Genomic DNA, 25,832 nt, shown 5'->3' on the forward strand with positions numbered 1-25,832 from the left:
TATTAGTAAGCGGGCCGACCCTATGCGTCTGATGCAAGGATCAACCTGATTCACAGAGTAAAGCATTCGGTTAATCTACACCTTGAGAGATTATTCTTGGTGGGTTAGTTGGATAGAAACTGTTAGTCGAGCGCTTAGGTATCCAGTGACAACAGGAGTCCGGGGGATAACAAAGCTTATTGCTATTCTACGGTTGGTAACAATATAAATTCAACAATAGATAAACTTGTATTCAATTAAGTTTCAGTTCAGTGACGGCGAAGGATTCCCTGATCATCTTTCTTCTCATTGTTTACAATAAAGTTTTATTATTTTCTTTTATTAATTAGTTCGATTCAAAATCTAAAAACCCCTTTCGGTTACTTATAACAACTAAAGTCTCCCTGCTCTTCGTCGGAACGAACTCCTTGCCATTATATTACCAGTTAATTGTGTGGAAAGAAATACTGAATTTGTTGTGTAAACGACGCGCATCAAATTTTGGCGCCGCTGCCGGGGAGCAGTCGGTAGCTTTAGTTGTTTCTTTTAGTTTTATTTTGTTTTTAGTTTTTTAACTTTGTTTTCTAGATATTTGTTTTAGGTACTTAATCTCTAGCATCAAAGGATTGGGATTATCCGAGGTCCGGAATTCAAACCCGTAAAGGAACGGTACTTCAAGCAAGTAAGAAGTTACAACCAGAACCGTCTACAAAAGAGATGGTTAATAAAGACGACGAGATAGATCCACCACCCACTACAACAAAACACACATTTTGTGATAAAATTTTATGTGACCAATAAAATTTTGTCTACAAATATAGTGTTTAGGGGGGAATATTTTTTTGGTCAGCATATATATTTATTCCGCGACAAACGGTAAATTTTGTCTTTAAAGTTGTCACTGAAAGTATTACCACATGGACCGGAATGAAAAAGCTGATTTTGGAGAAATATTTTTCTGCTTCTAAAGTTGCATATATTCGCAAGGAAATCAGTGGCATTGTACAAATTTATGGAGAATCTTTGTATGACTATTGGGAGAGGTACAAGAAATTGTTGGCGAGTTTCCCACACCATCAAATACCACCACAACTTATCATTACACACTTTTATGAAGGGTTACCACCGCATGAGAGACACTTGATTGATGCGGTAAGCAGTGGTGCACCTGCTAATAAAACTATCGAGGAGGCTACTAGTTTGATTGAGAGCATGGCTGCAAATACGCAGCAATTTTATACTAGAGATTCATCGACAGTTAGAAGAGTTAGCGAGATGGGAGATTCATCATATATTGATCAACGTATCGGTAATGTGGAAAAGATGGTCCAACGGATAGCTTCTGCAGTTGTTCCTACATATGAAGATGATGCCGAGGTGAATGCTATATTCCTAATCAAAGGAAAAGGTATGATCCATACTCAAATACTTATAATCCTGGTTGGAAAGATCACCCAAATTTCAGTTATGCGAACAAGTAAGATGCAGCTCCTAATCCATATGCGAGATAAGGTGGTTTTCAACAACAATTTCAACCAAAAAAAAAAACCTCCAACTGAAGAATCTAAGATTGACATGCTGATCTCCATTTTTCAACAAAGTCAACAGAAATCCAACCAAAATCAGTTAAAAACTGATAATGCTATTAGAGATTTAAAAACTCAGATGGGGCAAATGGCGACAAATATGAATCAAATGAAAGAACAAGCTTCGTTGCCATCACAACCTTTTGTGAACCAAAAAGATCACGTTAATGCAGCAACTCTAAGAAGTGGGAGGCAAACTGAAGAACCACAACAACATCAACAACAAGTGGTTAATAACGACATTGAAAAGGAAGTAGAGGAGGAAACCGTCCCAAAGTAAAAGCCAACCTCAACCGGCCAACCTAAGGACACGGTTCCCACTTTTACCACACCACCTCCTTTCCCTAGTCGTTTTGCCAAGTCAAAGAAGCAAGCTCAAGATAAAGAGATCATGGATATTTTCAGCAAGATACAAATCAACATTACTTTTATTGAGGCCATCAAAACAGTACCAAGGTATGCTAAGGTTTTGAAGGATTTGTGCACAAGGAAGGATAAGTTGATTGCCAACGAGATTATACAAGTGGGCGAAAGTGCTACAGTAATGTTACTAAAGAAGATGTGATCAATGATTTAATAGGGGTTGTAGTTGTAGTGGTAAGGGGTATCGTTCAAACTCGAACTTGTGAAGGTAATGGATTTTTAGATTTAAAAATATATATACAAAAATATTAACAGTTTTGGGCGAGAGGTAACCAAGACACTAGATTCCACTATTATGCAAAATTGAATGATAAATATTTCAAAACTCTTTTCAATTCTTAGGTCCTCTTTTATCTTTAATACACTATCAATCATACAGATTCTCAAACATTATTTGTAAACCTTAAGCATAGATTATCAAGAGATTAAACCAAGCATAACCTATCAAACTGAATAATAAATAATTAAGACAATCATTCAAATAATTTAAAACTCTGCAAAAGCAGCGATTAGGTGAATTATATAATTAAATGAAATAGTTACCCATTATTATTGCGTGAATAGCTTCCTCCATTGCCTTGGTTACGAGGGAATTAGTCGCTCATCATATTGGAAAACCTCTCAAAGAATTTCATTGATGCTCAAAAGTGTTTTACAATGAAGAGAAAGATAAGTAAATAGTATAAAAAAGGATTCTGCGACCCACAGTAGGCGTCCAGAATCAACGACACAGAGATAGTGCTGTTGGTACAACGACTCAGTCGTGGAAAGGAGTGGAAAAGTGTCGCAATAAAGCGACAATTTTTAACGACTTTCCTGCCTCGTCCAATGTTCTTCGTGTTCTTCAGTTCCAGCAGCAGCAGGAACTTCTTCACAGCGTCTGGTTCTTTGATTTTTATGTTTCTAACTCTCTCCCAACTCTGGACCACCGTTCTATGACATCCCAGAAGAATTTATAAAGTCACAGCACCTCCAAATCTCTGCCATCAATTCGAATAATCTTCCACTAATGAGTTTTATTCTCGTAAAATATTTTCTACCAGAGTTACGTAATTATTTCCTTCTTTACCTTGTTCACGCATCTGCATGGTGTTGACATTCTACCACCATGTTTATTACGCGTCTCTAATGAAGTAATGCACGCTGTATACACACGAAATCATTCCAAAGATAGCTAAAAATCCCGAGAATATCTTCCATGTGACGTGCTTTCCCTGTTTTTCTTCTCTTGGATTAACTAGCCAATTTGGATCGAAACCAACACCCATACGATGCCTGTTAAGCCCAAATAGACCTTTCCGAAGAATTACAGCGATTTAATCTCGCTAAAACACTTCCAAATCACGAACCAAAAATCTGCCAGAGAACAACTTTCTTTTCCCGCCAAAAATTGATTTTGAATTTTGAGAAGATGACCTCCCCCTATCCTGTATATGTGTCCGAATAGCAGATGCCTTGGTTGACCTGGGGGTGCCCCTTAGTAATTAGGTTACCCCTTATCCAAACTTGGGAGTCCGAATAACACTTGTCCTCCGGGTGACAAAATCAACTTTTCGAGCCGAATTTTCCAAAAATGTTTATTTCCTAAAAATACATGATGAGTGCCAAATATTGTATATATTTATCCCTTTTTGTTGGCATTTAACTCATCTTTTGTGCATTAATTCTACATTTTATCCCATATTCTGTATTTTCATTGTTTTCAAGAATAAATATTTTTCTTACTTAATTTTGCATTTTTAGGTAATAAATAAAGTTTGGATGAATAGCAGAGCGGAAAAGAGCAGAAAAGTAGTGAAAATCCGGGAGGAATTACACAAGGAAGCCGCGAAGAATGTTGTGCACAAGACCAAAAGGCTAGAAGTGGGCTTGAAGAAGAAGAATTGTCCTTAAAGAAGATATGGGCTTGGCATACCCAAGGCCCAAAACCCTTACCCAAACCCATTTTCTATATCCAAACCCGCCTCCATTCTCAGCCGTTAGATCGGATCCATCTCATCATCCAATGGTCGCTTCTTCATCGTTCATCAAAATCTGAAGTCCCTGCAAAACACCATAGTACCTAAATTCCAAGCCTTCAGATTAGATCACATTTAGATCCTACGGTCGCTTCTTTGCCTGCGCATCAAACCTCGATACTTCCGCTTAACACTACAACACCTAACTCCATCTGGTGTCGTTAATTTTGTTGTATCTCATAATCCAACGGTCGCCACATACCTCTCCATCGTAGCCGTTCGATTCAATCTATATGGGATCATCCATCGCTCCTTGTCGCAGATCATCAAACTCCGCTGAACCTGCTTCACACCCTAGCAACCGAACACCTACACCCCAAACAAACAGACCCTAATCCCATTTCCATCGAGTTCTTCCCCTTCTTCCCAAAAATTTGCAGAGCTCTGCAACTCCATCACCACCATCTCTTCCATCTCCACCTCGAACACCACCACTACCACCTTCCCCCGACAAACTCAGGAGTCAATCACCACCCTTGTCTCTCCCTTTCTCGTCTGTAGCATCGAGTCCTGATGCTACAAACTCAACAGTGAGAGAAGCTAGGGTTCACAGACGTCTAGGGCTAGGCCAACAGCGCAACAAGAGCTAGAGGAGGAGCAGTAGAACATCAACATGGCATGGGTCGAGCAGAATTCACACATGGGTATGTCGAATTTGATTTTCCCCAAAAGTTAGGGTTTGCAATTTAGGGTTTGGTGAAATTTTTTAATTTGTTGTAAGCTATAAAAGGGAAGTGATGTAGGATGTTAAAGGGTGTTCTTGGTTAGCCGAGAAACCCCCTAATTGGGTTAATTTAATTTCACTGTTAATTTTTAGGGTTCTTGTTTTGCAATTTTCATTCATTGTTTAGTAGTTTAAATGTTGTGTTGTTCCTGTTAAATGTGTGTTGTTCCTGTTAATGTGTGTTGTTTACATGTGTGTTACTGTTTTGCCATTCTAAATGTGTTCCTGTTAAATGTGTTGTTCCTGTTAAATGTGTGTTGTTTAAATGTGTGTTGTTTAAATGTGTTGTTTAAATGTGTGTTACTGTTTTGCCATTGTAGTTTAAATGTGTGTTGTTCCTGTTAATCATGTTTAGTTCCATTGTAGTGTTAATTATGTTCTGAGTTCACTGTTGAGGCTCAGATGAAACCTTAGTGCACTAATGAATGATGAATTGCTAGGAAGACCTGTTTTTCTTGAGTAATGGGAAGAAGTTGGTGCTCTGATATGCCTGTGATTGACTGTGCTTTCAAAAGACAGTCAATGCTAGGGGCAAATCAGTGAGCAAGCTGATTCTCTTCCCATTCTAGTTGGATGCTTAAGTTTTTGCATTGTTTAGCTAGGACACAAGGTGGATTCTAAGCCTTAGCTTAGCCACAACTGCAACCTCCTCTCTGCCCTTGGCTCATGTATATGCTTCCATTGTTTCATTGTCTTTACCACTGTCACTTTAGTGTTTTTGTCTCACTGTTTTCTTATTCACTTCATCTGTTTTCTTTCTCTGTTTCTTTTCTGTTTTCATTTCACTGTCACTCTTTGATACACTATATCTTTGTTACTCTTCACTACTGTTTCTTTACCTTCACTGTTCTTTCTTTGCCATTGTTTTTTTTGTCCTTCCTGGTTTGTTCTCTGTTTCTTTGTCATTGTAGACTGTTAGGTTAAGGCCAAAATCCCAGCTCATTGCTAGGGTGAAGCAAAAGCCCAGATCACTGTTAGGGTGCCCAAGGCTCAGTTCAGTCCATCTGTAGTCCAAAGGCCCAAAACCCAGTTCATTCTTATAGAATAAGGCCAAAGCACAAACTCAATCAAGAGCCCAGTGCACTTCAAAACCAAAGCCAAGCCCACTGTGCCTAGAAGTTACCAAAGCCCAATAGCAACTTAGAAGCCCAAAATAGCTACACACTCCAAACACACCCAGTCCCTGTGGATTCGACCCGTACTTGCACGAGTTACAACTGACAACCGTGCACTTGCGGTATTACTGTAGGCCCGTTTCATTTCACTTCAATTTTATACGCTTTCCCGGGCCCACCAAGTTTTTGGCGCCGCTTCCGGGGATTGTTGCTGTGTTTTTCTTGTAGTTTTATTAGCTATTTTTGCATTTCACTGCATAGCATTTGCATCTGCATCTGCTTCACTTCATTTGCTGTTGGACCTGCTGTTCTGAACCTGTTTTTCCTCTGCTGGGACTCCACCAAGGAAAAGAACCAAAGCCCAACTGGGTTTTTGCAACAATATCAGAGCAGCTGGGCTGTGCTTTATAGGTAAGCCTAAACCCATTAAGAGAACCCAGCCTGTGGGCTTCCATTTTTAATTTGTGGGCTTGTAATAATTTTTGTTTTTCTTTATTTTTTATTTGGGCTTGTAATAATTTTTCTTTTTCTTCTTTTTCTTTCTTTTATGGGTTTGTAATTATTATTGTTGTTTTTATTTTCTTTTATGGGTTGTGCTAATTTATGCTAGGCTAAGTGTAAAAAAAAAAATAAAAAAAAATAAAAAAAAATATTTGCTCCTTATTTCAAAAACCAAAATTTTCCCAAAAATCCAAAGCCATTAAAACCAAATATTTTTCCCAAAAATCCAAACCCATTAAAACCAAATAGTGGGCTTTGTGTCTTTTCAATATGGGCCAACCTAGTGCTCTCCATGAATACATGTATCCCACAATAAAAATTCCATTATCATGTATTGTATTACCTCAAACCAATACCCCTTTTAAAATAAATGCAAGCATGATACAAATACTTCCTATATTTCGAGGGTTCGATTCTGAGAACCCCTATACTCATGTAAGAGAGTTTGAACAAATTTGTCGGACTATGCAACATGATCATATGTCCGAAGACTCTTTGAAATTGCGTTTGTTTACATTTTCTCTAAAGGAAAGGGCCAAAACATGGTTTTACGGTTTGAGACCACAATCAATCACCACTTGGGAACAACTCACTAATCAATTTTTCCAAAGATTTTTTCCACATCATAGGACCATCGCTATTCGTCAAAATATCAATTGTTTTGTCCAGTTGGATGAGGAAACTGTTTTTGACTATTTTGAACGTTTTAATGATTTGTTGAGCGAATGTCCACACCATGGATTTGAGAAGTGGAGACTTGTCGCTATCCTCTATGAGGGACTAGACTTTAAATCTCGAGCCATGGTTGAGTGTATGTGTAATGGTGAATTTCTTGATAAAACTGTGGATGATGCATGGAAATTTTTAGCTGAGATTGCAGAGAAAACCCGTCACTGGGAGTCCATTAGGGAAACTGAGACACTGTCACATGATATTGGTGGTAATGAATTGAACTTTGGAAATAGCATGTCTAGTCCTTCTCATGTGTATGATATTGAATATGAACCTAATCTAGAGGAACATGAGTTGACTAATGACACCACAACTGCTAATAGGGACAAGTATGCATATTACTATGATGATGATGATGATGATGTTATGTTAGAAGAACATGTCTATGCTGAAAATGTTATGGAACCTTTGGGTTCAAATACATTAGGCTTCTCTGCCTCGACCTTCATGAATGATGTTTCTTCTAGTATTCCATATGCATGTGATGTTGATACTGATTTTGAGCATGTGCATCTGTCCTATGAAGATGACTTAGGTAATATAGAATCTTCTGTTGACACTAATATGCATGAAAATATAATTGTTGTGTCTGATTCTCTACCTGGGTCACGTTGTGATGTTTCCACTGATTTGCCGATGCATGAGAATAATTCTTCTGATGATGTTGATGATTCTGATTTGTGTGAGCATGGTAAGCATGTTGTGACACGTGTAGAAGACTTAGGAGATGTTGATGTGATTAGTAATGATGTGACTATCGTCCTACATAAGTCACAATCTGATGGCCTTCCACCCAACCTAGATTTGGTTTGTACCCATATTGTCAAACCGACTTTTCTGAGAGTCCCTAATCTAGGTTTGGAACTGTGTGCTTCCCAAGTCCTCTTGAACTATTTTGCTTCTAAGTATAATACATTTGAGGAACCACAGTTGGAATTAGCATGTTTGCCCGTCCCTAGCACAGTTCACTTTGAGTTAGACCTTGTGCATGATGAACCCCCGAAACTGCGCGATTTTGTTTTCAAAATTATATCTTCTGTAAAATCCAGGTTTGGGGGTAGCTCATTTTGTTTCACAGCTTCACTTGCATGCCTACCATATTATTATTGTGTGAAGCTGTTGAAACCTCTACACTTTGTCTTTTGGGTTGATCATCAACTCTTTAGATTGTTAGTGTATGGTGAATTTTTGTATATAATCCAGTAGATAAAATTTCTTAAAACCCTTTTGTTCCTTTTGTATATATTTTGCTAATCCAATATGATCTCGGCTGACATATGTTGGATTCTTGCCTTGAATAACGGAGTTCTAATATTGCTTTCGCCGAAATCGGGTATTCTCTTTCCTTTTTCTCTACTCAACATGATCCTCTTCATATGTTGTATAATTTTTCATATTTTGAAACATTGAGGACAATGTTTAGTTTAGGTTTGGGGGTGAAAAGTAGATACTTTGATATATGCCATAATTGAAAACAAAACTCCTTCTTTTTGAAAAAATTGAAAAATAAAAAAAATGAAAAATCAAAATTAAAAAATTAAAAAAAAAAAAAAATAAAAATGGAGCTCATTTACCTTGAAATGTTGACTCTTGTGCAAATATGTAATTATTAGGAGTCTTAGTCTAGATATTTAGGCACCCTGATTCTAGCACAATTCACATAGTGATAAGAAATTTGCACGCGCACGATCTACCAATACATGTATGGCCTCGATCTTCAAGGTGTTTGATAGGAAGTCACGATTGCCAATCACTTTAGAATACTGAACGAAACTTGACTAGCTTGTTCTTTGGTTGGTTGGGATAGAAGGTGGAGGTTACATTAAGAAAGACAACCATCGAATTTAACTGGGTGCATCAAAAAGGGCTACCTCTTGCAAAGTGTCATGTAATCTTTTGTTTCCTTTTGTATATGTATCAAAAGTGTTTCCTTCTTCAAAAAAAAAAAAAAAAAAAAAAAAAAACGATGTAATATTCAGAAAAAAAAAAAAATCAGAAAAATACAAAAAAATCAAGTATTTATCAATTCCATCATCTCTTGTTCCAAAAATAAAAGAGAGTAGTCAATGTAAATAAGAGTCATGTAAAGAGTCATTTTGTTGTTTCATTGTAATAAGCAAGGAAGGGTGTATGCCATTGATGTACAACGCGAGTAATTGTGAAATACCTCCAACTCATTCACAATTCTCGTAAAGTCCGGACAGCTAGCTAGATTTCGACCTTGGTTCTTAGCCTGAGAAACTATCTCTTGGTGATTAGTAGTCATAACATCCGATCTTTTTTACACATGTGTAGATACACTTTACACTCTTATCACATGTCTTTATTTGTTATCAGTGCTAGGATTGTGCCTTCGATAGCTAGATTGACATCTCCATTTTGTTGTGAGCTTAACTGACTTGCACATGTCACATTTGATGGAATCTGAGCTTATATTTTGACCTAGAACTTTGTAGGTACGTTCTAAGCAAACCTTCACGAGACTTCAACTCGTCCACTAGGGACACTTAGTGGTTTAAAAGGCTTAGTGCATACGCTAAATGCATTCGAGAGACCAGCGACAGTGGTATAGGTAGGATTTCCTTAGTTTTGTTTTACTTGAGGACAAGTAAAATTCAGGTTTGGGGGTATTTGATGAGTGCCAAATATTGTATATATTTATCCCTTTTTGTTGGCATTTAACTCATCTTTTGTGCATTAATTCTACATTTTATCCCATATTCTGTATTTTCATTGTTTTCAAGAATAAATATTTTTCTTACTTAATTTTGCATTTTTAGGTAATAAATAAAGTTTGGATGAATAGCAGAGCGGAAAAGAGCAGAAAAGTAGTAAAAAGCCGGGAGGAATTACACAAGGAAGCCGCGAAGAATGTTGTGCACAAGACCAAAAGGCTAGAAGTGGGCTTGAAGAAGAAGAATTGTCCTTAAAGAAGATATGGGCTTGGCATACCCAAGGCCCAAAACCCTTACCCAAACCCATTTTCTATATCCAACCCCGCCTCCATTCTCAGCTGTTAGATCGGATCCATCTCATCATCCAATGGTCGCTTCTTCATCGTTCATCAAAATCTGAAGTCCCTGCAAAACACCATAGTACCTAAATTCCAAGCCTTCAGATTAGATCACATTTAGATCCTACGGTCGCTTCTTTGCCTGCGCATCAAACCTCGATACTTCCGCTTAACACTACAACACCTAACTCCATCTGGTGTCGTTAATTTTGTTGTATCTCATAATCCAACGTTCGCCACATACCTCTCCATCGTAGCCGTTCAATTCAATATATATGGGATCATCCATCGCTCCTTGTCGCAGATCATCAAACTCCGCTGAACCTGCTTCACACCCTAGCAACCGAACACCTACACCCCAAACAAACAGACCCTAATCCCATTTCCATCGAGTTCTTCCCCTTCTTCCCAAAAATTTGCAGAGCTCTGCAACTCCATCACCACCATCTCTTCCATCTCCACCTCGAACACCACCACTACCACCTTCCCCCGACAAACTCAGGAGTCAATCACCACCCTTGTCTCTCCCTTTCTCGTCTGTAGCATCGAGTCCTGATGCTACAAACTCGACAGTGAGAGAAGCTAGGGTTCACAGACGTCTAGGGCTAGGCCAACAGCGCAACAAGAGCTAGAGGAGGAGCAGTAGAACATCAACAGGGCATGGGTCGAGCAGAATTCACACATGGGTATGTCGAATTTGATTTTCCCCAAAAGTTAGGGTTTGCAATTTAGGGTTTGGTGAAATTTTGTAATTTGTTGTAAGCTATAAAAGGGAAGTGATGTAGGATGTTAAAGGGTGTTCTTGGTTAGCCGAGAAACCCCCTAATTGGGTTAATTTAATTTCACTGTTAATTTTTAGGGTTCTTGTTTTGCAATTTTCATTCACTGTTTAGTAGTTTAAATGTTGTGTTGTTCCTGTTAAATGTGTGTTGTTCCTGTTAATGTGTGTTGTTTACATGTGTGTTACTGTTTTGCCATTCTAAATGTGTTCCTGTTGGATGCTCTTCCCATTCTAGTTGGATGCTTAAGTTTTTGCATTGTTTAGCTAGGACACAAGGTGGATTCTAAGCCTTAGCTTAGCCACAACTGCAACCTCCTCTCTGCCCTTGGCTCATGTATATGCTTCCATTGTTTCATTGTCTTTACCACTGTCACTTTAGTGTTTTTGTCTCACTGTTTTCTTATTCACTTCATCTGTTTTCTTTCTCTGTTTCTTTTCTGTTTTCATTTCACTGTCACTCTTTGATACACTATATCTTTGTTCCTCTTCACTACTGTTTCTTTACCTTCACTGTTCTTTCTTTGCCATTGTTTTTTTTGTCCTTCCTGGTTTGTTCTCTGTTTCTTTGTCATTGTAGACTGTTAGGTTAAGGCCAAAAGCCCAGCTCATTGCTAGGGTGAAGCAAAAGCCCAGATCACTGTTAGGGTGCCCAAGGCTCAGTTCAGTCCATCTGTAGTCCAAAGGCCCAAAGCCCAGTTCATTCTTATAGAATAAGGCCAAAGCACAAACTCAATCAAGAGCCCAGTGCACTTCAAAACCAAAGCCAAGCCCACTGTGCCTAGAAGTTACCAAAGCCCAATAGCAACTTAGAAGCCCAAAATAGCTACACACTCCAAACACACCCAGTCCCTGTGGATTCGACCCGTACTTGCACGAGCTACAACTGACAACCGTGCACTTGCGGTATTACTGTAGGCCCGTTTCATTTCACTTCAATTTTATACGCTTTCCCGGGCCCACCAATACATAAAAACACAATATTAGTACAAAAATAGAGTTCCAACAATACAGACATTGAGGACAAATTAGACACAAAAATGTGTCTATCAAGATGCCTGCAAAGTGTGAAGATCCGGTGGCTTCACAGTGCTAATTATTATTGGTAATCGACGATTTGAGCGTGCTTTGCTTGATTTGGGAGCTTCCATAAGTTTTATGTCAGCCGATGTTTATGATTCTTTGAATCTTTGACCTTTAAAAGAGGCAAGATTATTATTCAATTGGCAAAAAAGTCTAATATATATCCTAAGGGAGTCGTGGAGGACGTGTTAGTTCAAGTGAATCAGTTAATATTTCTGGTTGATTTATATATTTTGGATATGCAAAATGGAGATAATTGTTCATCTACTTCGTTACTTCTTGGGAAACCGTTTATGAAAACTGCAAAGACGAAGATTGATGTTGACAATGGTACACTCACTATGGAATTTTATAAGGAGATTATTCGCTTCAACATATTTGAAGCCATGCATTATCCTTATGATGTGCACTCCGCTTTTTGTATTGATGTTATTGGTTCGTTAGAACAACAAATATTTGATTTGAGCAACGAAGATGAACTTGGAGTTGTGTTACGAAATAACATTGATTTGGACGTTCATGGGCAACCGAATTTGGACATTGACATAGCCAAATAGCTAGTGGAGATGTGTGGTGCTTTAACAACATTACAAGAAGCTCGAACGGGTAATATCTCTTTTATTTCTTTACCGGTAACTAATGAGGTTCCTTTACCTTCTATTGTGCAGGCACCTAAGATAGAATTGAAGCCTCTTCCCGATCACTTAAAGTATGCTTATTTGGGTGATAAAGAGGAGCTTCCGGTGATCATTGAAAAGAACCTCACTGCCATACAAGAAGAACGTCTACTTCGGGTTCTGAAAGATCACAAAACGGCCATTGGTTGGAAAATTGTTGACATTAAAGGTATTAGTCCATCAATGTGCATGCATAAAATCCTTATGGAAGATGATGTCAAGCCAGTACGTGATGCTCAGCGTAGGCTTAACCCACCAATGAGGGAGGTCGTGAAGAAAGCGATCCTCAAATTGCTAAGTGTGGGGGTGATTTAACCATTTTCTGACAGCAAATGGATTAGTCCGGTACAAGTGGTTCCTAAGAAATCAGGTGTCACTGTTGTCAGAAATCAAGATGATGAACTTGTTCCTACGAGAGTTCAAACATGATGGCAAGTGTGCATAGACTATAGAAAGATCAATTTGTCTACCCGCAAGGATCATTTTCCTTTTCCTTTCATTGATAAGATGTTAGAGAGGTTAGCGGGACATTCTCATTGTTGCTTTTTGGATGGTTATTCGGGTTACAATCAAATAGTTATTGTTCCGGAGGATCAAGAGAAGACTACATTTACTTTTCCTTTCGGTACATTTGCATATAGAAGAATGCTGTTTGGTCTTTGGAATGCGCCTGCCACTTTTCAGAGATGTATGGTCAGTATATTTTCTGACTACGTGGAAAACATCATTGGGGTATTTATGGATGATTTCAGTGTTTATGGTGATTCGTTTGATATTTGTCTAAATAATCTTGAACTTGTGCTTAAAAGATGCATAGACACTAATCTTGTTCTAAACTGGGAGAAATGCCACATTATGGTAAATCATGGAATGGTGCTCGGTCATGTCGTGTCCTCTCAGGGGATCGAAGTGGACAAAGCAAAAATATACTTGGTAAGAAACTTACTATTGAATGAATAATCAATTTTTGAAATAAATAAATCAACACAAAAGAAACCCTGAATTATACACCAGGATTTACCTTTTCTGTTGCATTTGAATCAACCACACAAACTCACACAATCATTATCACTCGATTCTTGACCATTTCCCTCCTTATATGATCTCAAATCCTCCATTTATTTTTCGATTTTCAATTGCTGGTGAAGAGATTAAGAAGAAATAAGGAGGAGAAGAAAAATAAAGAACGAAGAGCAGCTTCGTCCAGTTAAGAATGGTTTGGTTTAGTTTTTCACGGGAGTATCGTCCACTTTGACGATGTTACTTAACGCACAGTTAAGTACTCGGTGTAAACAGATTGTAACAAATTATTTAAGCACAAATTCTGATAAAAGTATTGTGTACCCACGTTTTTGCTAAAGGAATTACAAATGACCAGTTAAATATAGGGTGTAAACAGAGTGTAATCCAAGTTTTAATGTCCCAACCAATAGAGTTCCGTCAAGTGTCTTTTCCAGAATTACTAATGTCCAAAACTTTTATCTAATTTAATTTGAGAGGGTGTCACACTCATCGTGCGACATGGGAGCTCATATAACTTAGCCTTTTAAAGGAGGGGAGATGGTTGAACTACGTGTGTATACATTATCGGATTCAATAATGCTCTACCCTGTCGACAACAACGTTAATCGGCCACCTACAGAAATATAAACATTATATGCTCTAACCAAATATCCTAGAAGACCATATATGTTAGCCAGCCAGGATCGATTTGATTCCAACTTTCTCTCCGGAAAAAATTCAGAGGAGGAAGTAACCATGTAGTTTGCTAGTTGATTGATTGATTGGTACGGTTCTTTTCCTGGCTAAAAAAGTACTAACAACGTGGGTTATCCGATCCAATAAAATTTATGGCCAACTAGAAAAATAAATTACTGGCAGTTTTCCTCTTCTCATGTGTTCACTGCCTAGGGAATCTAGGGATGATTTCCCGATTGATATCTTGCATCAATCGAAACCAATCGTATTAACAACTAAATAATGATCTAAAACAGTTTTCCTAGTGCAGAACCACCACGGCACCTCCTAGTTCTTCTATTCATACAATAATTTTCTTATATAACAGAGCGTAATCAAATAATGGATTCAATGCGCATCCAATTGATAGCTGTAGATCGTAACATTTCAACTGCACCCCGTCCTATCGGAGTAAATAATATTCAATGCACACTCATTCAATTCGCTGTGAGATCACATGGAGCATTTCCATGGAATATCTTGGTTGTTGATTTTGCTGTTTATATATAAACACCATGTGAAACACGACGTATCTCATTTTTCCACTTCTTTGACCTACATCAGTGAAAAATTTAGCAAGAATCACTACTTTACACCCGACTTAATCACTTAATTCACTTTGGATGGGACAATAATTTCTTCGTGTGAACTTCACTTTTCTCCGAACATCTTTTAGAATTTAGGATGTTGAGATTATTAGTCCCACATTGTCTGGGCATCTCGATCAGCTTTTGCACACGTTATTAAAGTATGTATTTACTTTATCTTTTCCCAGTGTAAAAAGCTTCGATGTGCTTCTTAGGATATACGGCACTATCTAGCACGTACCCAAACCCATGAGATAGTGATGAATCATTCAGACAAAGGACGCCACTACCAAAAGGATTTACAGGTCCACTTTCCACCGTATCATGCGTTAGGATATGGATATAAGGTGATGAATCATGCGCTAGGATGGATATATGCCGTGGAGGAAGAAAATTGACACAATTAAAGAGTGATAATGACTTAGATTACTGAGCAAAAACTATCGTCAAATTTGGCAATAATGACTTAGAATTAGATCCAAATGAATAAACCATATCCTTTTTGTTGGAAAATGATCTTTCATATTCTAACATGTAATAAAATTAGCAGACATATAATCATTTTTTTTTGTCAACTTGACACCTTACTTGCCCACACTCAGTTATTTGATTTGATTTTGCCAATCAATTATATGTCATTTCTAGGTAGAAACTGTAATCTCTTCTGTCAACTTATTTAGTTTATTGGGTTTGGTAAGCAGATCTTGTCACCACTAATAATATAAGAGTACTTTATCATGTGATTCACTTACATTGTCGATATTTTTCATAAACAATACTGTATTAAACACAAACTCTCGTTGAGATTTTGATTCTGGTAACATGCTTTGATTTAAAAATGGTAGATTCAAAATTTTCGGGAAAACTAAACATATAAGTTCCCACTCACTGTCTGGTACAGCGGTAATTTAAAAAAGCATTTCATTTTGCTCACTGGTGTGAGCGAGAAGAGAAGTAGGAGGATGGATTTTTGTTATGAGGTTGGATCTTCTATTTTGCATCTTACTTATAAAAATTGGTAGTAACAATAATGTTACATGTCAGTCGATTTCAAAATGAAACTAGTGGACTGGGACAATATCAAACCGGTACCGAATATGTACATTAAAGTCATATATCATTTGTGCACTATATTCCCTGCGTACCTATTATATAGGCGGAATTTTGAATTTTCTTTATACCACTAGATAGGCGGAGTCCTATTTTCAAGATGAATTTGTCACATATATTCTTATTTATTGTACATAGAAAATTTTGTTAGTAATAAGACAAAGATAAATAAAAAAATACACGAAAAATAATAAAGAATTCAAGGTAATTTTTTTAATCTAAGAGATTTATTCCCTCCGTCTATATATATATGTAGTACTGAGTGCAGAATCGGGCAAACTATATTGTTGGTATCTTCTCTTTTGAATCCCGAGCATAACAACGAAGTAGTATATGCGGGAAGATAACAGTCATCGGATAACCATTGGATAGTGTGATCATTTAACCAAACCAGTAACAAGACATAATGTTTTAAATTAGCTAGCTTTTATTCCATCCAATGCACTTGCAGTAAGAAAATAGTATGAAGATTTTTCCACAACAACTACCCCTTTTGCTGTCTCGACATGTGTACCACGTGAAGCTATATCTCGGTAGAAGAGAATCAATTAATGCAGAATTCCTGTAATGGTGGATCTTAATCAATACCTAAATAAGTTAACCACTCCAAAGTCCAAAGTCCACACATAAAAACAGAAAAAGATTACTCATTGTCTCATTTGGAGCAATTTTTTTTTTTTTTTTTTGAGGATCTAGATCAAATTAACAAGTTCTAAAGGGGACCGTCTAGATGAATGCCAACCAAAATCATTAAAGGCAAACTAGCTCCAAGATTCGCACATTCTCATCTATAAAAGCACAGTGTGCATTCTCTATTCCGTCATCCCACAGCTCAACCAGTTCCACTTAAAAATCATTTCCAATGTCTCTCTCCCACTTAGCCACCACCACAATTTCCAATCCCACCATCTCTGGGAGCCCTCTAAGAAAGTCGACAAGAAACACTTGTGGATCTGTTCGTCTTTCAAACCGCACACCATACACCTCTTGTGAACTTAACAAACAAAATCAAGAGCCTACTACTCATAATGGTGGCATTGATAGGAGAAATGTGCTCTTAGGGTTGGGAGGTGTATATGGAGCTACTGCTACTATTGCTAACAATGCAATTGGAGCTCCGATGGTACCTCCTAACTTGGCAACTTGTCATCCCGCAACCGATGATGAAACCAAGCTACCAGTTGCCTGTTGTCCACCTTATTCCTCAGCCAACATCGTTGACTTCAAACCACCATCATCTTCAGAACCGTTACGAGTCCGCAAAGCTGCTCACAAGTATAACTCTGATGACATCGCCAAATTTGAAGCAGCCATTGCTGCGATGAAAGCATTACCAAAAGATGATCCATGGAGTTTCGGTCAGCAAGCGACCATTCACTGCACTTTCTGTAATGGAGCCTTTGATCAGGTGAATTCAAAAAATCTACTTCAAATTCATGGAAGTTGGTTTTTCCTTCCATGGCATCGTTACTACCTCTACTTCTGGGAGAAAATTCTTGGAAAACTCATTGGTGACGATACTTTTGCTATCCCTTTCTGGAACTGGGATAGTCCTAAAGGGATGTACTTGCCGAAGATGTACCAGCCCAGTAGCTCACCTCTTTCTGATGATACTCGGAACAAAGATCATTATTCGTCGGTGATCGATTACAAGTATAGTATGAATGATCCTAATCCATCAACTCCTGCACAGATTGATGAAGTTGTTACTCGAAATCTTGCTGAGCTTGATAGTATATTCAAAGAAACTTTGCAACTACCAGCACTTTTCATGGGGAAAGCACAAAGGGGTGGAGAGGCTGCTGCTAATGCACAAGGGAGGAATGAGGGCTTGCACAACGTTTTTCATCAATGGGTTGGACCTCTTGAAAAACCTTACCATAATATGGGAAATTTTGCCACTGCCGGTAAGGATCCTGTGTTCTACGGTCACCATGGAAATGTGGATCGGATGTGGGATATCTATAGCAAACTCCGTGGACAGAAAGTTGAATTTAGAGATCCTGATTGGCTCGAATCATCTTTCATCTTCTATGATGAGAATCGCCAAGTTGTCAATGTTAAGGTGCGTAATGCTCGATCTTTACCTCTTATATTTCTCTTTGTACCGTGACAAATTTCCCTAACTAACTCTAATTTTGTACTAGACTATAATTAGCGTGACAAAAAGGCCGACTATAAATTTTGTTTCCAAATATTGCAGAAGTCTTGGTGTAACAATCTTCAAATATAGATTGAAATTTAATCCCGGTCTTAATTATACATCTGTGCAGGTGAAGGATTGTCTAACCCCAGAGAGCCTGCGATATAGCTACGCTCCAGAACCCCTTGCATGGACAACAATTCGTCGAAAATACAAGAAACTCCAGAATGCAGCACAGACAAGGAGCGCAGGTGACTCACTGAAACTAAAACCAGTTTCCGAGTTTGGATCCGCACCAAGAAACTTAACAGAGCCAATCCAAGTACTAGTGCAAAGGCCAAAGACATCAAGGACCAAAGATGAGAAAGCAGATTCAGTTGAAGTTTTATTCATTGATGGGATACAAGTTACACATGGATCAACAGCAAGGTTTGATGTTTACGTGTCGCAACCAATTGCGGGACTGGCTGGTCCTCATAACGGAGAATTAGCCGGTAGTTTTGTGAAAGTTCCTCATGCTCATGGAGGATCAGGTGCCCATAAAAATGTTTCGAGTTTGGAATTGGGTATTAGTACTTTACTTGAAGAAATTGATGCTGAAAGTTCACAGAAACTGGTTGTGACTTTGCTTCCTCGTAATGGTGATGTTGTTGTTGGTGGAGTTCAGATCCGTTTAGTCGATGTTGACGATGACGATCTTTAGTTACCGGGTGAGTAAACTGCAACATGCCTAGAGCGCCGTTATTTGCAATTATCTTCTTCATATAATAAATGATGATTGTTTTCATTGAGTCCGTCGTTTCTCTATCAGTGGACATGTAATGGTCATGCAGTATTTTCTTGTTTCCCGATATGAATTTCGGGTATTTTCTATAGAGTAATTATTTAGGAGTCTGAGAATAAGTTAAGGTGTAATTCCAGGATCAACTAACACTTCCGGTTGTTAACCGGAATAGTGTTATGTTGACGCTAACATTCATCTTAATCTTAGTTGTTCCATCTCTTATTGTGTCTCAATCATATTTAATGGAATTGCTGATCGGTGTGATGATACAGTGGCATAATCTGATCAATATAGTAATTGCATTCCTCGAAGCAATTCTAATATGAAATGGTTTTAATAACTCCCACCAACTTTTATCAAAAAATATAATAGTACAGTAATGGCAGTTCTCCGCTTCCCATGTGCTTATTAATGAAAGGTGAGATCCACTTCTCTGATTGCTCGATTGGGATCGGGCATTGGAATTAGACACTTTCTTTCTTCTTTTTTTCTTGATCAACCAGATGATAATTGATTTCTTTTTTCACCTTGGCTCAACCTACTATGTACACAATTATTGACACTTAATGATGATGCATCCATAGCGTTGGGGAAGCACAAATGACTTGCTTTGTTGCTGCTAAAACTTTGATGATTTAGATTCAATGATATTATAGATAGATCTTCTATATAGCACCAGCACCTAGTTCTTCTATTCATACATTACCAAGTGTACATGTTTTGCTGATCTTATTGGTTCTGAATTCCAAAATGATGTCATGGGTGTTACTACACCATGACTCGTTGTTTTTGGGGTCTTCTCTTCTTAGTTGATGTTACGAGACCAGTTTATCAAAAAAATAAAATAAAAATACATGTTTTGCTGGAATACAATTTGCCACAGAATGCTTCTTTAGCGAAAATGCTTTCCATTTACCCGTTTTATACCAAAAAAAAGTTACCCCGTCTATGTTCCCACCCCTTATTGGTCCCCCGAAAGCTCTCCCAAACCCACCATTTCTCATCGACGGCTGCTATCCATGACACATAGGGGTGTATCAAGATGGCGTATGGAACCAGTAGATGGGAAGCAACTTGGCTTCTTTAGTCATTGAAAACTGTTTTTCTTATTTCAACGGCACCACGCACTATCGTACTCCCTCCGTGCCACATATATAGACGGTGGGACCAAAACTCTTAGATTAAGAAAATTACCTTGAATTCATTATGTTTCATGTTTTTTTTTGTTTTACCCTTTATCTTATTACTAACACAATTTTTTATGTACAATAAATAAGAGTATATGTAAGAAAATTCATCTTGAAAATAAAACTCGGCCTATCTAGTGGTACAAAGAAAATTCAAAATTCCGCCTATATAATAATAGACGGATGGAGTAGTAAATAATATTCAATGCACTACCGTAGAACACCGTCCCAGTCTGAGACTGAGAGTGAGTCCTGTAATAACAATAGTGCAAGGCGCCGGGCCGGGCCATTAGAAGTAGATGTATTAGTGAAAGATATGAAATGCTTGCGAGCCCGTTTAGCCAATTGGTCCGCTGAGTTGTTGGCCAATGCACATCATATTCAATGGAGTTCTTTTATGGAATATCTTGGTTGATTTTGCTGTCTACATATTGTCACCATGTGGATCACGATGCACCCCATTTCCCAATTGTGTTGACTTGTATCAGTAAAAATAAATCAAGAAATCGCATAAAAGAATATAAACTTTTTGATTTCCAATGTGTACAAGGCTAAAAGTTACAAAGCCATGAGAAAAGTGATGAGTATTTAGACTTCAAAAAAAGAAAGGTATCACTTAAAAAGCCTAGCTAAATTGCGGTCTATACCACTTAATTGGGACTATAGGTACTTAACAAAATAGGATCATTAACAAGTAATTTCTAGAAATTCCTTATCCATTATTTAGATTAATGCCTAATATGCCCTTATTAAATTAGTGATGATTAATTAAGTTAATATTTGTTAAATTAATTAGTGTTTAAGTTTGCTTATAATGTTAGGATTAGAGTAGAAATTCATTTCCTCTTTTAAGGTTTGGAGGAAAGAAGAAGACTCTAGTAGCGATGAAGAAGTGGATGCATCAGACAATCATGATTTTGATCCTACCGAATTGGATAATTTGTTGAATGAAGAAGAGAATGACAACCAAATAATGCTTGAGGATATTATCCAAGCAAAAGAACAATTTCTCTGGGAAGAAGAAGATGATAATGCTTCAAATAGACATGTATGAGTTATAATGATCCACAAACATGTGCTTGCAAGTCTAGATCGCCCAAAAAGGGAAAACTTTTCAAAAACATTCCCCAGAATCGGTTTATTCGATATCACCACCTAAACCGATTTTGGGTAAAATCCTCAAACTGGGTACAACAATCAGTTGTTGTTAGTCACCACATAAACCGATTGTAGTAAAATTTTGGGCGCGATGGGTATGTGACGAAAATCGGTTTTTGTTGGTGATGTGCATAATCCGATTTCTTCACTTGAATAATCACGTAGAATATAGAAAGTTCACAATCGGTTTATTACGTGTATATGTAATCTGATTGTGGAGAAAAAAAGTTTTAGGAGAAATGAGAACAAAAATCGGATTACATGATACGCGACATGAACCGATTGTGAACTTTGAATTTTTTTCGTTAAGTCCTTAATCGGACTTTATTGTTGCACATATAAACCGATTACTTATAATCGGTTGTCTCAACTGTAACATATAAACCGATTTTGAATCCTCAACGTATTGATATTTGTTGTAGATTGTTGTGGTGTTTGATGAAGATCAGCCCAAAGTCGTATCTCTGCTGGGTCCTGATAGCCCTGTCCACTATTTCACCGATTTGGAATGGAAAGAAAGAAATGATGCAAAGCAATGGTTTAGTTTTAGGCCATAGAGATCAGATGCGCGTTAGTTTTCGGCCGTCGTTCAAGTCAAGATCATTTGGAACTTTTTTGTGAGAGAGGGTGGAAAGCAAGAAACTCACTGGGAAAGGACAAACTATACATGAAGAAGACGACAAGGGAATATATTGCTAAATCAAAGAAATATGGTTGCTCGTTGTTTGAGGGTGAAAAGGATTTCTGCTGATTTTGGTAATTTAGGGTGTGGGGGTGAGAAACGAGTTTAAACCCTAACAATGTACTGCAAGGGAGTACTTTAGATTCAAGAGATCAATCTGTACAAATCCGGCCTAAACCAAGAAATGGCCGTTCCAGAATTGCTTCGGTCACAAAGTGAGAGAGAAGGGTTGGTTTTGGGGAGGGAAGCGAAGAGAGTGTTGAGACCAGAATAGTTGATTCTGGAAGAGTAGTTGCTTCACGACTTGTATCAGAAAGTTTGGAAGATAACAGATGGAAAGCTAGCAAATATTTTCTGAGTGTTGTATCAGTCGAAGTGAAACGTACTCTGGTCTCATTAAGAAATGGAAAAAGGGAGAGTAAATGGGAGGAGGTGGTAACCGGTAACTCCTGGAATTGAAGTTCCTTAAAAGAAAGCGTTTCACTATTACTCCCTGTATTTACTAACCGCCTCATCCTTATGACACTGTCTTATAACGGGCGTAGTGTACACAGCACGCTGTAAACCGCCAAACCAATACCCAATGAGCATCCCCCAGTTTGTGGCATGTGTTGATGTCTCGAGCGTTTTCGTGGAAAACATGTAGCATGTTGTTGTTGTCTGGAAAGTTGAGCTTGGGAGACTTGCCGACTCGGTGGTGACCTTCGAAGGTCGAGATTTTGCATCTTAAGAGGAAAGTAGTCGTTAATTATTGTAACCCTTCGTTTGGTAGCCAGTGGCATGAAAGCATGATCAGTATGGCTTCAATATGGCCTAGTTTAGGCGCGGCCAAAAGTTAGGGTTTTGGCATTGTTTAGGCGCGACCAAACTAGGTTCAAAGGTTGCCATGCGTTACCTGGTAACCTTGGACCGCTAAGATCTGCATCTTAGATGAAAAAGTGGTCGTTGATTGTTGCAGGCCTTCGTTTTGTTATCCAGTGGCATGAAAGCATAATCAATATGGCTTTAATATGGCCTAGTTTAGGCGCGGCCAAAAGTTTGGGTTTTGGATTTGTTTAGGCGCGACCAAACTAGGGCCAAAGGTTTCCATGCGTTAGCTGGTAATCTTGGACAGCTACGATCTGCATCTTAGATGAAAAATTGGTCGTTGATTGTTCCAGGCCTTCGTTTTGGTAGCCTCATAGGGAAGGTCGGCATGGTATGGCGCGGAAAGGTAGTTGGCATGCCATTGGCACATGTGGCATGGCATGCCTTGGCAGGGTTTGGCGTGGCCAAAACTAGGGTTTGGGGCCAACGGTTACCATGGGTTGTTTGGCGACCTTGGACAACTAAGTTTGCATCTAAGATGGAAGGGTGGTCGTTGATCATCGCACGCCTTCATTTTGGTAGCCGCATAGGGAAGGCCGGCATGGTATGGCGTGGCAAGGTGGTTGGCATGCCATTGGCACATGTAGCATGGCATGCCTTGGCGCGGTTTGGCGTGGCTAAAACTAGGGTTTGGGGCCAAAGGTTACCATGCGTTGTTTTGCGACCTTAGACGGCTAAGATTTGCATCTAAGATGGAAGGGTGGCCGTTGATCATCGCACGTCTTCGTTTTGGTAGTCGCATAGGAAAGGTCGGCATGGTATGGCGCGGCAAGGTGGTTGGCATGCCATTGGCACATGTGACATGGCATGCCGTGGCCAAAACTAGGGTTTGGGGCCAAAGGTTACCATGCGTTTTTTGGCGACCTTGGACGGCTAAGATTTGCATCTAAGATGGAAGGGTGGTCGTTGATCATCGCACGCCTTCGTTTTGGTAGCCGCATAGGGAAGGCCGGCATGGTATGGCGCGGCAAGGTGGTTGGCATGCCATTGGCCCATGTGGTGCAGCTAGCATGGTTGGCATGCATTGGCGCGGAGGTGCGGCTGGCATGGCATGCCATTGGTACAGTAGTGCGGCTGGCATGGTTGGCATGCCTTGGCGCGGAGGTGCGGATGGCATGGCATTGCCATTGGCGCGGTGGTGCGGCTGACATGGTTGGCATGCCTTGGCGCTGTTTGGCGTGGCTAAAACTAGGGTTTGGGGCCAAAGGTTACCATGCGTTTTTTGACGACCTTAGACGGCTAAGATTTGCATCTAAGATGGAAGGGTGGCCGTTGATCATCGCACGCCTTCGTTTTGGTAGCCGCATAGGAAAGGCCGGCATGGTATGGCGCGGCAAGGTGGTTGGCATGCCATTGGCACATGAGGCATGGCATGCCTTGGCGCGGTTTGGCGTGGACAAAACTAGGATTTTGGGACAAAGGTTATCATGGGTTGTTTGGCGACCTTGGACGGCTAAGATTTGCATCTAAGATGGAAGGGTGGTCGTTGATCATCACACGCCTTCGTTTTGGTAGCCGCATAGGGAAGGCCGGCATGGTATGGCGCGGAAAGGTTGTGGGCATGCCATTGGCACATGTACCATGGCATGCCTTGGCGCGGTTTGGCGTGGCTAAAACTAGGGTTTGGGTCCAAAGGTTACCATGCGTTGTTTGGCGACCTTGAACGGCTAAGATTTGCATCTAAGATGGAATGGTGGTCGTTGATCATCGCACGCCTTCGTTTTGGTAGCCGCATAGGGAAGTCTCGCATGGTATGGCGCGGCAAAGTGGTTGGCATGCCTTTTTTGCACATGTGGCATGGCATGCCTTAGCGCGGTTTGGCGTGGCCAAAACTAGGGTTTTGGGCCAAAGGTTACCATGCGTTGTTTGGCGACCTTGGACGGCTAAGATTTGCATCTAAGATGGAAGGGTGACCGTTGATCATCGCACGCCTTCGTTTTGGTAACCGCATAGGAAATGCCGGCATGGTATGGCGCGGCGAGGTGGTTGGCATGCCATTGGCACATGTGGTATGGCATGCCTTGGCGCGGTTTGGCGTGGCCAAAACTAGGGTTTGGGGCCAAAGGTTACCATGCGTTTTTTGGCGACCTTGGACGGCTAAGATTTGCATCTAAGATGGAAGGGTGGCTGTTGATCATCGCACGCCTTCGTTTTGGTAGCCGCATAGGGAAGCCGGCATGGTATGGCGCGGCAAGGTGGTTGGCATGCCATTGGCCCATGTGGTGCAGCTGGCATGGTTGGCATGCATTGGCGCGGAGGTGCGGAGGTGCGGCTGGCATGGCATGCCATTGGTACAGTGGTGCGGCTAGCATGGTTGGCATGCCTTGGCGCGGAGGTGCGGATGGCATGGCATGTCATTGGCGCGGTGGTGCGGCTGACATGGTTGGCATGCCTTGGCGCGGAGATGTGGCTGGCATGGTATGCCATTGCCACAGTGGTGCGGCTGGCATGGTTGGCATGCCTTTGCGCGGAGATGTGGATGGCATGGTCTGCTATTGGCACAGTGGTGCGGCTGGCATGGTTGGCATGCCTTGGCGCGGTAGATGAGAATTAGGATTTGGCATAGATGATGTCAGTCAGTGTTAAGGGTTCTGCCGTGGAACATGACCCATGTAAAAAAAAGGGTACCCCGGTAATTCTTACGTAGGCATGCTGATTGATTCAATAAATGTGCTAATGGTCATAGTGACGTCATGTCAGATGTACAATTTTACGATTTTGACCCTAAGCTAAAAACCACCATCAACACCCGTTTAAGATTATAGTTAATAGACCCAATTGTAAGGTATACAAGCTCTATAAATTGATGAATGGTTGTCATAATCATGATGATCCGTAATTTCTTATTGGATACGCGGTCGTTTTTGGGATGAAACCACATCAATTGGAAACAGTGAGGTCGATGAAAGCGTGTAAACCAAGTGACATCCTTAGGAAGATTAAGGAGG

At 39.6% G+C, this 25,832-nt stretch overlaps 1 protein-coding gene and 1 non-coding gene across 2 annotated transcripts; one reads left to right on the plus strand and one right to left on the minus strand.

Moving 5' to 3' along the window:
- Nucleotides 1-6,985: 6,985 nt before the first annotated feature.
- On the minus strand, nucleotides 6,986-7,089 carry LOC113327466. The gene has a single exon (XR_003348946.1). It is a non-coding gene; the product is annotated as a small nucleolar RNA R71 (small nucleolar RNA).
- A 9,776-nt stretch (nucleotides 7,090-16,865) lies between these two features.
- Nucleotides 16,866-19,261, plus strand: LOC113326693 (polyphenol oxidase, chloroplastic-like). Its single transcript, XM_026574374.1, has 2 exons — nucleotides 16,866-18,128; nucleotides 18,337-19,261. The coding sequence occupies exons 1-2, from the start codon at nucleotides 16,926-16,928 to the stop codon at nucleotides 18,907-18,909; spliced, it is 1,776 nt and encodes a 591-aa protein (XP_026430159.1). The 5' UTR covers nucleotides 16,866-16,925; the 3' UTR covers nucleotides 18,910-19,261.
- Nucleotides 19,262-25,832: the final 6,571 nt, after the last annotated feature.

Source organism: Papaver somniferum, unplaced genomic scaffold (assembly GCF_003573695.1).
Source record: "Papaver somniferum cultivar HN1 unplaced genomic scaffold, ASM357369v1 unplaced-scaffold_10, whole genome shotgun sequence".
Classification (NCBI taxonomy): domain Eukaryota; kingdom Viridiplantae; phylum Streptophyta; class Magnoliopsida; order Ranunculales; family Papaveraceae; genus Papaver; species Papaver somniferum.

Coding starts and splice junctions, on each gene's coding strand:
- LOC113326693 (XM_026574374.1), top strand. CDS start 16,926: ATGTCTCTCTCCCACTTAGCCACCACCACAATTTCCAATCCCACCATC. Junction 18,129..18,336: donor GCCAAGTTGTCAATGTTAAG/GTGCGTAATGCT, acceptor ACATCTGTGCAG/GTGAAGGATTGTCTAACCCC.